Raw genomic sequence first — 15,012 nt, 5'->3', positions numbered from 1 at the left:
TAGACCAGGTTGCTCAAAGCCCCATCCAACCTGGCCTTGAGCATCTTCAGCAAGATTCAATTGTGGGTTTGATTAAAGTAACCCATCCTATTATTTTGCCACTGCATGCAAAGGAAGCAATTTGGCTGCAACATGCACAAGGTAACAGGGCTCCACTTCTCGAGGATTAAAACAAATGGCTATGGGGGCTCCAGCAAAGCAGCCTCTGCCCCAACCGGGCACCACCGCACTTTGGGGCTGCTCTCAGCAGTGAATACAAACTACGGCTGAGAAGCTGTTCAGGGAATACTCTTTGCAGAGCATCCCTTTTACAGAGAGCTCATTTAAACCCACAGGCTTGCACGGCTAAACAGGGCTGCAGATCAGGCCCAGCACTGGTATCACAACATGCTTCTCTGAGAGGTGCAGTCTTGACCACGAAAATGGGCCTATCACCTTCAGAGAACCCTCACCTCCCTCCCACCAGAGAGGGAATCAAACAGCATCTTCATAGTCTTACTTTTCTGCGCCTTTCACCAAAGCAATTTCATCTGGGGAAGAGGAGATATAGGTGTATTTGCGTTCTGGATGTCCTATCAGCCCATCCACCTGGTCTGCTTCCTTGATCTGAACGGTGTGGCACAGGCAGAGGGCTCGCAGGAACAGCTCCTCACGGCTCTAGGCAGGAGAGAGGGAGGACTCGTTACCAACTTAATACTATGCATCGAGCCCACGTCGCAGCACTTGACTGTAATTGTCTATGCATATTTTAAAACAAAAAACCCAACACTCTCTCCCAGCTTCTGCTATATTTACCCACCCAGGAGCAGAAAACAAAGCCCTAACAAGTCACCAACACACAGAATTTCTACCTTTTCTGCTTTGCCGTATTTTAGGGGTCCATCAGTCTGAGTGAAGCCATCCACCTCCGAAATGCAGTCTTTGTACTTGTGCCCATCTATGCAGCACTCGATGAACTCCATGCTGTTCTCTGTCAGGGTCCCAGTTTTGTCTGTGAAGACGTACTCCACCTAGAACCAAGTAGGCAAGTTGTCTCGCTGCAACCTCAGCCCCATATGATGGGGAAGAAGCCTCCCAAAAAGCAAAGACGCAGGAGCATTTTAGTGCATCTGTACCAATACTGGAGAGTAGCTGCTATCCTAACCTGTCCCCCTAAAAAGACACAGGTGTCTCACAGGGCTTACACCACTGGGTAGTTGCCACTACTTTGCTTCTAGGAGCAGCTCCTTGTTTATCAGTCCATTACACAGGTGGCAGGAAGCAGCTTCTGAAAAAATCTGTTTCCAGACACTTCTTTTTGGGCCACTAACTACAAGAAGGACATTGAGGCACTGAAGTGTGTCCAAAGAAGGGCAACAAAGCTGGTGAAAGGGCTGGTGAACAAGTCTTATGAGGAACAGCTGAGGGAACTGGGGTTGTTTAGTCTAGAGAAAAGGAGATTGAAGGCAGACCTTATCACCGTCTACAACTACCTGAAAAAAAGGTTGTAGTGAGGTGGGTGTTGGTCTCTTCTCCCAAGCAACAAACGATAGGACAAGAGGAAACAGCCTCAAGTTGTGCCAGTGGAGGTTCAAATTAGATATCAGAAAAATTTATTTACTGAAAGGGTTATCAGGTAGTCAAACAGGCTGCCAAGGGAAGCGGTTCAATCGCCATCCCTGGAGGTATTTAAAGGATGGGTAAGATGAGGTGCTCAGGGATATGATTTAGTAGTGGACAGGTACAGTTAGACTTGATCATTTCAAACGTCTTTTCAATCAAATGATACTATGATTCTTTTAATTTTCCCCTCATCCTCTTTATTAGGTCCCTTGCTAGAGCTCCTAGTGCTTATAGACCTACTGCTGCAGGTCTGCTGCCTTCTTTGGGGGATTTCAGCTTGGTGCTCTATTTAGATTAGGCAATGACTACTCCAAATAAATCTTTTTTTTTAAAAGGAAAATAAAAAGCAGGAGGCCCTACACATAGGCTCCACTCAGACTCTTCCAGCACAGATAAGAAAGGGAAGCTGAGCTGTCTCTAATTGCCTCAAAGCCAGCAGCAGCGTGGCTACGTGTGCATTGCGTGCCCCAAGAGACAACTGGGCAGACATTTTTGTCAAACCTCGAAAAGACAGAAGATTTTTAATTTTTAATTGAAGCAGTGAAAGCAAACCACCCCGGCACACAGAGTGCTGCGCCTGATATTCCCCAATATGGAAACAATCGGCATGACCCAATTCCTGCTCTTTCATGCACTATTTATAACCTTATCCGTTTCGCAGAGCAAGTAGAATCACATTAAATGGAAAGTGCCACCAAACCGGCTGAACCTCTGCCCTGAGGGGACCGCAGGGGACTGCCACAACAAGGGTTCCTATCAGGGAGTACATTTTCATCCACATTTTCATCCAAGCAGACACAAACAGAGCGCATTCAGACCTGCCCGAGCTCTTCGTTCAGGTCCGAGGTGTTCACCAATGCTCCCTCTTTTATTTCTTCATCGTACATCTCCTTGTCCCAAGAGATGAAGAAAGAGCCCAAGAACTTTTGCATCTCTACTGTAACGTACATGGAAACGGGGATAATAAAATTGAAGAGGACCATAAATGACAAGAAGTCTGTGAACATCCGCAAGACCTGCAATGGAAAGAGAAGATGATGCAGTCTGTGCCCATCAGACATAGCTCAGGGGCAGCTTATCACAAGTCCTCTAGGGTTTTAGACAGCTTTTCTTCTAAGGTTAAATAGAGAAACAAAACTTGAAAATGAATACAGCTAAGATACACAGCCAAATTATATTTTCCTTTGATGCAGACAATCTTATTATCTTCTGCAGACCCACAAAGGTATAATATGAGACAACACACTCCTTCACAGTGACCAAAACAATGTGTTTTTCAAGTGTATTTCTCTAAAGAGCACGCTGCTGCAGACTCATTCTGATCTCAAGTAACCAGAAAAAAGAAGCAAGTGCATCAAGACCTCTCAAGCTATGACAAGGGCACAACTGATGCAGTGACACCCCAACAGGTTCTACTCAATAATCCATCATGTAACCGATTACTACACACTTACACTCACTCTTTCAGGGTGACTACCTGCATCTCAGAAGGTTTAGGAAGCCGTTTAACATGGCCTCAATTTAAGTTTGCCTACTCAAAGCTGAAAGATACCTTGCATTCAGACAACGATCCAGGTTAAATCGCCTGCTGCATTTCTGTAATGTATTTATTTATGCTTTGCCCAGCTCCATGCAAGCATCACTGTGCACAAGCACGACACAGGTAGGAAAGAAATGTCAGGAGCAGGAGGAAATGACAGCACTTTTATTGAGGAAACAGTACCTACAGTGCTGGCAGCACACTATCAGATTAAATAAAACCATCAGAATAAACGAAGCTGGAGGAGGTGCTGAAACACAAATCCACTTACCTTGAATGTCTCCCTCTCTTTTTTAGTCTTCTCATTGTACCAAGGCTCATCATTAAAAGGATTACTCTGCCAGACATATTTCAGAGTCGTGCACACAGTAGCTTTGCTCAATAGGATGCACAAATACACTATCAAGAAAGCGTTGATAGATCTGAAAAAGAGTTTTCTTTTTTAAATCCTTGCAGCTATTTTTATACAGAAAATCATGCAAATAAGGAACAAGACTTCGTAAGAGAAAGGAGAGCAAGTGCTTTTCATAGTGCTGATATTCAGGGTCAGTTCATGTATTTTAACATCTCTTAATTTTGTTTTTTAAATAAAAAAGCTACTAAACTTCTTGAAAGATACGCTTAATCAAATACACAGATTTTCTATGCAATAAGAGAGAGCATCTGAAACAAAAGGCACCAGATTAAGGGATAATTTTTGTACAAGTCATCTAGGGAAAAAAAAACCAAACACAAGAGCTTTTACCGATTTCTCGCTAATACTTACTTTTCTACAGCAGATCGTTTCTGAGATTTCCCTTGGTAGTTCAAAGCCATTTTTGTTTCCATTCCAGTATAGACTGCAACTCCTACAGGGTATTAAAGCAAGGCTCATAAGGGACTCGCAGCACAGGAGGGACCCAGTTTGCACTTAGCCACAAGGAGCATCAGTGTTTACATGAAACTCGAATCCCAGTCGATGAAAGAGGCATCACCCAAGGAATGTTCAACTACAGAAGCCTCTGAGGCTGTTAAGCAATGCAACTGCACATATCCCAGAGCACTGAGCAGGAGCCTATGGATCACATACAGTCAGAAGGAACATCAGTCTTCCGTACACCCACCACCTTCAATCACTAGTGGCTGGGACTGTGAGCCTAGCACACGTTTGAAGCCGAGGATTTGGGAACAACTCCCTGCTCTTCATATCTCAGGCAAAAAAACAAAGCTTGCTCGAGTGTACTAACAAAACCTGCACAGCTTGGTTGCACTGCAGATATAACCAGTATCTCCCAATTTCACCATGTTAGCTTTGCAATCAGCTTGCTCAACAAAAGGAATTGCAAAGCCCAGGCAGACAAGCTGTAGAGAAGCATTTTGCCTCTCCAGATTTAGTGATGAACATGTACACTTGTCATTATTTATCAGAACTACTCAGAGAAATAGATAGATAGATAGACAAGGTGAGAACTACAATAATAATAACAATTGTTCAGCATCAATCAATAAATAAATAAGGTAAGAACTACAATAATAACAATTGTTCACCATAAATCTTCTTGGTATTTTTGAGGGTAGCACCTTTCAGCAACAGGTTTTCAGGACCCAAAGACCTAAACACAAAAGAAGTTATAACATCATATCACTTAAAGAACGTTCAAACTGCTTTATAATTTAGACACAGAGGATCTAATTACTTGATATGTATGTTGAATTGAGCATTGCTTGAGTTTGTTTTTCTCTTACTTCCATTTCCCCTTACACAGACAATTCTTGGTGCTCAAAGTTCCAAATGTAATGGGGGATGACCAGTAAGGCTTTTGAGGAATAAGTGCAAAATGTTTAGATCTAATATGTTTGAGGACTTACACAAAAATATGATTTTAAAAGCATTGAAAAATCTGTCTATTTCAGCACAGTTGATCAATGACCAAGTCAACGGCTTATTCTTCTCCCATTCATGTTTTTATTTCTCTTTGAAACTCTCATCATTGGCTTGTTGCTTTTAAAGCTTGGGTATACCCACCACATCACAAAACACTGCCAGCACTATTCTGACTACAAACATTTGGTTTTGATGACTTATAAATGTAATTTGCTTATTTTTTTTCCCAAAAAATTCTGATTGGTGCTTAAGTTCCCACTTTCCCTTGAAAAACAGTATTTTGCAGTTGCCTGGGTTTAGTTCCCCATCAGGAGGAAAGGATGCTACCAGGTGGTCCTGCACTGCTTCCCCACGAGGGACTCAAACAAAACACAGGCTGGCAGAAAAGCATAGGTGGAGAGGTTAACTACAAACCTCCTTTAAGAATGAAATACTTGGAATGTTTAAAGAAAAGACACCATTCCCTAAAGACCCGAGCACAATTTCAGATTCTTGAAATCTGATGTGGATGCCCAACCTCGTTGGAGGGCCAGCAAGACAACTGCAAGACCAACCTGGCTACAGGCTCTTGGTTGCTTCTGTAGATGATAATTCTTCCAACAAATCTGCAATAAAAATATGAAAAACTTTTATTAAAAATACATTAATGATATAAGGAGCTGCTACAGACATATTAAATAAAGTCCTTGACAGAATATGGAAGCAAACACGTAAATGAGTGCATTTCAGAGTTCAACGCTTCAGAGGGGTGGCTGCCCTCAGGACAGGGGGATGCCATGCGTCCTCCAGAGCCTGCGGTGCTCCCTCAGCTGCCATCCATCAGCAGAGCAGCAGAACCTGAGAATGCCTACACACCCCAGCACATCCCCATTACGGAGTGCAACACACCCCAGCAAACCTCCTTCGAGGGATGTAACCACGAAGGCCGCTTACTTCTGGAAGTGATTCAGCCTGATGCATTTTACTTGAGAGAGGGAGCAGCCTAACAACAGGCACATGGACCGTTACTACAGCTGAGCTGATGAAAAGTAGCTCATTACACCATGGCAAGTGATGCACCAGGGAGGTTTTACCATAAAGAAACTGAGCCCTGAAGAAGCACAGGGTCGCTTTTTGCCATCCTCGTATGCAAGAAGCACAGCAGCTTATCACTGCCTGGAGAAACCTTTTGGTCTCTGATGAAAAGAAAATGCCCTTCGCTTTGCTGAACTGTAACTTATTAGATCCCCCTCAGATGGTGCTCATATGTCTGCAGTGAGATGACACTGGCCAGATGCAGGGCAGGAGGAGCTGGATGGGCAGGGAGGAGCACTCACTTGTAGAGGTCAGGCTGCGGCTGTTCACACTCGATTGTGGCGGTGAGGGTATCAATAGCTTCATCTGTACAGAGCACGGTGGTATCTCGCACTGCGTAGTGAGTCTGGGCAGAGAAGCACAGGCATCTTCACCACAAGCCCCCAGCAACGCTGCCTGTCCCCAAATTTTATACCCCATTACTTAAAATACCACCACGCAGAGGCTTTTCAGAACCAGCAGCTCGACCAAGTCCTCACCCCACTCCCACAAAGCAACTGAAGCATCTCTCAGCAAAAGACTGAAGTCAATAAGCTTAAGAGAAACCACAGGGGGAAAGAGCTGCTGCTTCAGTAAGGTGTGCACCAAAAGCAGAGCATCTTTGGTTCCCTTCAGGGACTTGCCGCTGCCTTATCAGAGGTGAAGGAGGCCGCTTGTGCCCTTGGGGTGAAGGGGCTCCCAGGGACCACCAGCCCGCCCACTCCTGAAGGTAATTAGAAGCCAGCTCCAGCACCCAGGGATCAGGCAGAGCACCAGCAGACTCCAAGCTATTTTTAGCAGCTGCTGCTGCAAAGGTTCATCTCTCACAATTAACTGGAAAGCCCACGAAGGATTCGCTCGCTGCCTTCCAAGCCCTATTTATAGAAGCTACTCAGCTCCAAGTCACGGTAGGCTGCTTTAATCCATCTTCATAAACAAATTCATTAAAGAGCTTCCTCCACTCCTTACGTTTGCATCCCCCTCCTTACGCATCCTGGGAGGAACTGTTACGTTACACACGCTGTAGTCACGACATTATAAATACCCACCTTCACGTTGTTTTGGTAACCTGCGTGGCTTTTTGTATTGAAAGCAGATGCACAAACACACGCATCTCTGGTATAAATCACAGCTTTTGGGAAACAACTCAGAACCGTTCTTGCAGCACCCACTACCAAAACCAACCCTTGTGTGGCGTTTTGCATCCACTGCTCCTGTCACCATGGACACCGTGCAATTACTTCAAAGCCTCCTCCTAATCAATACCACGATCTTTACATCCTCAGTCTCTTAGCGTATTTAGAAAACACATGTTCTTTTAGATAATGTATGACTGAAAATTCACACTTCAAAGACAGAGCCCTAACAAAATCCTTTTTATAGTTCTGCTCCAGTTTCACTTACCAGGCATCTTTTCTATACCTCGACCTGACATGCCCCAAATACCAGAAAAATCCCCACCAGCTAGGCAGCAGATACCAGTGCAATGAGGTTTTGTGAGTACCTGAGCGTGCTTCCCTCATCCTCCTTTTGCAGCAAACCCCGGTTCCTAATGTTAGACCTATTTCCCCAAACAACACCTGCTTTTCTATTCCTTCTTCCCCTTTGATCTCATCTTCATCTTATCAAGAAAGAGAAGACATCTCCCAGTCACCAAAAGGAATCCACAAACCAAGAATAAAACCTACCACAGCACTCAATATAGCAGTTCTGCATTACACTCGCAGACTCAAATGTTACTAAGAGCCAAGACTCTGCAAAAGTAATGTGAATTCATGCATATGATATACCTCACACAAATAAGCAATTGCCTATTTAACATGGTTATCTATTTTTAGCCTCAAGCCACTTCAAAGCTCTACTCCTCTGCACAAGTGGAACCAGTACGGTGCACAGCATTGAGTCAGCTCCTACACAAGATTTCAAGCACCAATTACGGCTGCCCATACAAAGAGAAGCCACAGATCCCATACAATACATATCAAATCACAATGGTACTCCCACTGACTCCAGAATGAATCCTGTCATTTTCAAGAGTCTTCCACTCTTATTACTGCAGTTGCCAGTACCTGTATAAACATTTATCAAGCACAAGCATAACCAAATTTTCATGTCTTCTGATGTATGTAAGTTTTTGCAGTTGTTGCTTCTTCCCTTATTTTAGAAGGGGAGACATGAATAAATAAAAGAAAACAAACTGAAGAGGAGATTCATGCTAAGCAAGACTAATACTGAATTTCACTGCTTGATTAAGGGAAGGGGAGAGAAAAAATATCCTAGAATAGATGTTTTTCTCAGGCTGGTGAAAAACTCTCCAAATGAATCCAGGAATACTGCCTCAAAAAGTCCCAGATCCAGTCACTGGGAAAGCTTGGTTAAATAACAGAGGTATTAGCAGTGTGGAAAGGGAGCTGAAGCAACTGAGGCACCAGACCTCACGATGTGCGGCTGGAGCAGGGAAGCACTAACACGCTTCCCATGATGGGCTATAAGGCAGCGAAGCAGTTATCGATAAAGATCGATTCAATTTGGGGCAGCGCCACCAGAAATGGCTTTCAGAGACAAAATGGAAAACGAGCAATCCCCAGAGCACTCCAGGGTTGATATCAAGTAAACAGAGGAAAGAGCATTAAGTACAGCCATGTGGCCATGGGGATGGCTCTGCAGCAGCTCCTCCACCTAAGCACATGCCTCCCGCACAAGTGCCTGCCTCAGTGGCAGCTCCAGACACCTAAGTACCCCTGAGAACCAGCTCCCAAATGCCGCCTAATCCATCCTCGTCACCTTGAAATTGGACTCGCCATCGAGACTCGCTGTAGTGACATAACAGGTCCCATCACTGCTGCTCGAGGCCAAAAATATCAAATCACAGGGGAAGGTCTCATCCGCTTTCACTTCTACTATGTCTCCAACCTGGAAGAAAGGAAATGTTTGCATTAAAAGCCCACTCGTTTTTCATTAGGTGGTTACGGATTTAGCTTCCCTCAAAGCCTAAGAGAAATCACCTTGGCTATAAGGGAAATTAGTGTTCAAGAGATGCCTGGATCCCTGAGCATCACTCCACAGCCCAACAGGTCGATCCAACCTACCACCAATTCAGAGCACCCACGTGGCGCAGTATTTATTTCGCTGCTAAATCTTGATAAAGCAAAAGACTCTGTACTTGTCTGAAGTATGGTGTGATAAATTAACGTCAAAGCTAGTGTACTTTCCTGGTGTCCTTGGGAGAGTTGGAAATAGAAGAGGACTGCATGTCCCAGAGAAGTGCAAAACGCTGACAGATCTGTCACTTGTCAGCCCCGGTACAGCTTTTGCAAGACAGCTTTTCAAAAGCAATCAAACAAAGGCTGCTTCACTCCTTAACCGGGAACGGCTCTCTGAGCATCTCCTCTGAAAGCGAGCACACCGGGGCAGATCTAACAGCAGCACATCCCTCCTCCTCTGCCCTCATCTTCCCATCAGCTTCAAGGATAGCTACAGATGAGTCCTCTGTTAACAGTTACCTTGATTTTTTCACTCTCTTTCTGCACTTGCTTTGCATTTTCGACAATGAAGACATTGCTTTTGTTCACTTCGTTGTCAGCTCTGTGCCTCAGCCAGTCCTCGTATCCCTAGGTACACAAATACAGGCAACACGAACTCGTAACGAAGCAAGTAAACTAATGAAAGAGGATGAGTAGGGACAGAGAGAGAAGGAGAGATTAAAAAAATGAATAAATTAAGCAGTCCTCAGACCTCCTTCACGCCTGACAAAACATCAACCAGAGTAGCTCAGACTGAATCAATTTATTTTAAAAACTTCATATGCATATTTGACAGATTCAGAACAGATTAAAATAACACACAAAAATAATCTATATGCAGCACATGCAATGAGCAGTTAAATTACTGTAACATGTTTCTATTATTCTCAGCGTTGGCAAGAACAGGCTGATAATATGAATAATACACTTAGCACCCTGCAACTCTTTCCTATGGTAACGCAGGACAAGACTCTTCCTCTTCAGTCCTCACTGAAAGAATAAACCATTCAGATTTGAAGCAGATGGATTTTACTCTAGCTCTCCCTTTCTGGCCCCTGCAGAAGAAACTTCTTTTATTATTCAGTCCTTCTGTGGAGGAAATTTTAAATGGCACATGTGCGTACGATAGGAGGAGAAAGATCTTTTAGCACAGCAAGAAGATGAGGACTACATATTATCAGCTGAGTGGTGGAACAGAACCTGCCCTTTCTATTTACCAACATGTGAGCAGAGTGTGGTCTATATTTGGAGCACATCTCTGCATTCTGCAAAGACCCGGAGAGCATTTCTAAAATGAGAAGAAAAAGTCAAGTGAAGCCAGAACTACAGTGCTAACCTTTACCGACCCTCACAGCTTGCTTACAACAATACATATAGAGATGTTTTACATTGCCAAAACAAGACTCAACATGCAGCCTCTCTTGAAAAGAACCAATACACGTCTGACCTTCTGAGATGGGTTCACCAAACCTACCAGCCCTTTTGGGTAACTTCTGAGTGTATTCAAATACATGCTCATCATTTTCTCTACCACACATCCCAAAGAGCACCTTCCTCTCCCCACACTGACACCTGTACCTGTTTGATAGCTGTGACGGTGATGACAAAGAAGAGTGGGAGGCCGCTGGTCACCGGGCTGGTTGGGGTGTCCACTATCACCTGTGAAGAGTCAAAAAAACGCACTGTTGGCAACTGGTTTTCAGACAGTAGAAGATAGAAAAACTCTAATAATGGGGCAAAAAGGGTGTTCATCCCACTGAGGGGAAGTCACAGCCCAGCAGAGGAGGAAGAGAGTGGCACATGAGAAGGACCAGCACCGGCATCCATCTTGAGAAGACTACAATACCTCCTTCCCGAAGACCACGAGATGTCCTCAGGTTGGAAAAATCCCTATCAAGTTAGCTTCAAACCTTAATTTGACCTTGCTCCAGTGAGGAGCATGGATGGAAGGGCTGCTGCGGATGGGCTACATAAATGCAACTACTCAACGTGCAATGCCAACAAGCCTGCTCCCACCATGGGGTGTGCTGGAGAGGACAGAGGCAGAGACAGAGGATGGGGTAGAGGCAGCACCAACGCACGGAATGAACATTCCCTCATTCCTCACTGACCCACAGGAGGGCCGTTTCTTCTCTTTGGCAGTGAAGACAGGGTACATCTGAACCCTAAAACACAGTTGGTTATAAGAGGGAGGACAGTACCAGTCGTCTTGAACCGTTGACACTCAGAGGTTAAAAATAACAAGCGTCAGCACAAATTGTCTATGAAATACATTGCAGAATGGAGCATGAGTATTTAAGTAAAACCAGAAATCCACGCTCTGTCTTTAAGCTCTCACATTTGGAGTTCAGAGGACGATTTAAGCACAGTGACCGCATGAAGGCCTTGGGGTAGGTAGCTGGAACCTTCCTCAGCTCGGTGCAGCACTTGAGGCAGTGCTGCAGTAAAGACCAAGCCACTTCAGTGTTAATTAAACCTTTGGGCTGTGGGAAACTGCTGTTTCTTTGGGCCAGAAGGGTAAGAATGGCAGAACAGGTTCATTACTGGGAGGGAATAACGTAAGAGGAGGACAAGCTGCACCCTTGCCTCACGTTCCAAACCAGGGCACATGGAACTGGCCATTCTCCCGCTGCCACTGGAGAAGATGGGAGCACGAGAGGCAGATGCAGAGTGCTGTGATGAAAGGGATGGGGAAGCTCAGCAGAAAGGCTTTGTGTCCCCACAAAGGGACTTTGTCTGCCTCTGCTTGTTTGTGCTTCCCTGGCACTCTCATGAACAGCAGCATCCATATCTTTATTGTTCAAGGCTGCTCATAAAAAGCTGCGTTAAAGACAGGGCTGCTCTTATCAGCCAAGAGGAAGCTATGTGGAAATTTTTAACACTATGAAATGCCATACACTGCAATTTTACCCTGCACTATTGCACCCAAAGAGAGAAGAGCCAGAAGATATTGAAATGGAAGAGAAAATACCACAAGAAGCAGCCAGGTGAGTGGTGTACGATGTAAGTAGTGTGAGGGTAAACAAAGATAAGCACAACAAACATTTCCAGGAAAACAAAGCCCTATCTCACTCAAATGGGCATAAAATGTTTACAAACAGGAAGTCTGGCAGAGACTAGACTTTGGAGGAACAACCCTGAGCAAGGATGATGCCAAGTGTCACACAGACACTTCGCATACAGCATGTTGTGCCACTGAGAGTCCATCACACTAAGTTCAGGCCACTTAACCAAAAGTTACCTTGCAAAAATTGGACAGACCTTGGGAATGCAAGAAGAATTTTAGCTCTTAGCTGAGAAGAGCAAAGGAAAGGACCTTCTGCTGCCCAGGGGGAAAGTTCTCTGCACAGGACAAGATGCAGTTGTACTTGTTTAAATAAATGATACAATTTCTGTCCACACAAATGCTGCATTATAGATGTATGAACACAAATATCAGATGAAGTTCCCAGAATAACTCATTTGTGCATTTGGAGATTGCACTCCCTGCACATACCATGGCTGGATACTGCTCTTGCCCTTCGCAGCTGGTGGAAAGCTGAGGGACACACAAGCAACGTGCCAGAACATCAAAGGCAGACTCCTTTGAAGTTATTTTTGAGCTGGTTTAAGACCTCAACAGCTTAATTTGGATCCACTTAAAAGTGACAAAATCCTCTTTTTACTTAATAGTTCCTTCCTGACTCGTTGTTTAGGAGACTGAAGGCCACAGTTCAGAAGTCATCTCCATCAAAAGAGACATTTTTTCAGTCCTGGCACCTCCTAAATTAGTTAACTGCCATCAGCATGGTCTGCCTATGAACACACTTGGACTATGATTACCTTAGACCAGACTTTACTACCAGGATTTCACTCAGTTTCCTTCAAGCATTGCAATAGGTGAACCAAAGGAACAGCTATTTGGATCCCTCTTAGTGTGCTAATAGATATTTGACATTTAATGCATGCACTTTCTCACTCTAAAACAAGGGCTGAAGTAGAAGTCACAGAGTAACACACATTTTGATATAGGGTTTCAGCAGCAGGCAGAGCAGATGCACCAGGCAATTCCCCAAGAGCTGTGGTACTCCACTCCTCATGCAGCAAGTAGGGCAATTCCATTAATTTTAAGTAGTTTAAAGATAAGCACCAACATTTAAGCTCTAGATGCCATTTTTCAAGGTATAAACTTGGTATTTTAAATGAATGGCATTGCCCTGAGTGTTTTTTAAGGCATGTGATGTTTCCAGCCCAAGAAGCGCCCAGGGGCAGTCAGTTACTTTATACGGCAGCGAGTACATTAGTGCTGTCAAGGTTGTTTTTGTTTGGTTGGGTTTGGTTTTATTCTCATAGAGCATGAGTGTTGCTCCTTTATTTTAGAGTGCTCATAGAATAAAAACAAGGAGGAAGAAGCCAGGCTCTTCTCTCACCTGCATACACCCGTGCCTAAGCTGCAACTGGTTTTGTTAAGTATAATCAAGAATATCCCATGTTCTCCATGGCCTCAGGGTCAAGAGAGAAAATGTAATACCGTGTCACTAAATGGCCAACTACACTAAAAGGACATCCCGACTCCCGGGCATTGCTTCAGTTCGAGGCAAATTACAAATTCAGTCTGACAAAATGGAGCAACATCGATGAAATCAAGAGACAGAAGCGAGCCAGAAGATGCCAGGGTAAATTGGCCTTTCATGTAACACTGTCAGGAGGAGCCATCCACGGCTGTTATCTTAGGATTCCTCGTTTCCGTGGCAGCTACCAAAATGACTGTAAGCCACAACTCTTTACTGTGAGGATAAAACATTTTAGACACTTGCCTTTTAAACATGCAGCCTAGAAGAGAGCGATACCCCAGACCTGAACCACCAGAACCCCAGAGAAGCCACCTAACAGCAGGCTGTCTGCAGCTGCTGCACGGTGCTAATTAATTTGCTGGGGCAGAGTTTTTGATGCCCATTTTCAGCCCTAGAGCAGGCTGTCTGCTGAACTCCCAGCCTGAGTTCAGGACTTAAGAGGTGAGTAAATGTACTGCGGTGATCCTCCCAAATTCCCTTCACCCCAATACATTTTGACACCTCGTTTTTCTTGGTTGACAGAACAGAAAATGAGTACACAGATTTGCTCAGGATTTGCCCCTTAACCAAAGCCTAAAAGGAGAGTAAAAAAAAGGTTTTCCATGTATAAAATAGCTATTTTGTCTTTGTAGAGTGACTTCCTGAAGCTTCACATTCCCAAAGCTCATGCTACGCACTTTCTGGATTTTAGTGAGCACAGTCTCTCTCTCCTCCTGCTTGCCTTGAAACCCACTATAACTGAGACTTTTAAGTATTGTATAACTTGGGAAGATACAGTTATGAAGCAGAAGTAATAAAGATGATGAGAAAATAGATATTAGTTCTGTAGCATCAAAAGTTCTTTCATCTTTTGACTGATCTTAATGATTAAAGATTTAAGGTGGTTTTAATATTGTTTCAGTACTTATTCAAACCATCTCAGACTGGCTCAAATATTTTAACTGTTATTATGCCTTGGACAATTTGCCAGAATTATAACATTGAAAAAAAAACCAAACAACCCCACACACTCGTAAGCACCAACAGAATCAGTTTTGAACCTCAAAAAACCTTGGCATCAAAGCTCTTACCTGCACGAGGAAGATGATGAGGAAGTAGAAGTTGGCAATTCTTCTAAACTGCTCAAAAAGGTTCTTTGGGAGGAAGTTCCAGAGGGTGTACTGTGGGGAGAGAGGAGATTCACAAACATACCAAGACATGCACTTATAAGGGACTTGGGACACAAAAACCAGAAAGAAAAACAGAAAGAAAGAGATTTTTTTCTCTTTAACCCAGCAAGCGAGCTGTCTGACCAGCCCTAGCATGTGTCAGGCAAAGGTCCAGATCCCTGCTCTAAAACCAGGAGCATGATGCAGCGGGATGCTGAGATGCCACTGA

At 44.1% G+C, this 15,012-nt stretch overlaps 1 protein-coding gene across 7 annotated transcripts in view; it reads right to left on the bottom strand.

Annotated features, from left to right (window-relative positions):
- ATP11C (ATPase phospholipid transporting 11C) overlaps positions 1–15,012 on the bottom strand; it is a 57,887-nt gene that overhangs the window by 22,791 nt on the left and 20,084 nt on the right. For all 7 annotated transcript variants that reach the window (XM_009560941.2, XM_054075306.1, XM_054075303.1 and 4 more), the window contains 12 exons: positions 14,706–14,795; positions 10,661–10,741; positions 9,563–9,670; positions 8,844–8,972; positions 6,323–6,426; positions 5,561–5,611; positions 4,670–4,734; positions 3,909–3,990; positions 3,414–3,564; positions 2,421–2,618; positions 852–1,010; positions 500–657 (listed from right to left, as the gene is read on the bottom strand). In XM_009560941.2, the coding sequence (XP_009559236.1) occupies positions 500–657; positions 852–1,010; positions 2,421–2,618; positions 3,414–3,564; positions 3,909–3,990; positions 4,670–4,734; positions 5,561–5,611; positions 6,323–6,426; positions 8,844–8,972; positions 9,563–9,670; positions 10,661–10,741; positions 14,706–14,795 (1,376 nt within the window). The remainder of the gene's footprint in view (positions 1–499; positions 658–851; positions 1,011–2,420; positions 2,619–3,413; positions 3,565–3,908; positions 3,991–4,669; positions 4,735–5,560; positions 5,612–6,322; positions 6,427–8,843; positions 8,973–9,562; positions 9,671–10,660; positions 10,742–14,705; positions 14,796–15,012) is intronic.

This window comes from Cuculus canorus, chromosome 10 (genome assembly GCF_017976375.1).
Source record: "Cuculus canorus isolate bCucCan1 chromosome 10, bCucCan1.pri, whole genome shotgun sequence".
In the NCBI taxonomy this organism is placed as follows: Eukaryota; Metazoa; Chordata; class Aves; order Cuculiformes; family Cuculidae; genus Cuculus; species Cuculus canorus.
The sequence above is the reverse complement of the archived record's forward strand: the minus strand, read 5'-3'. Positions and strand labels throughout refer to the sequence as shown.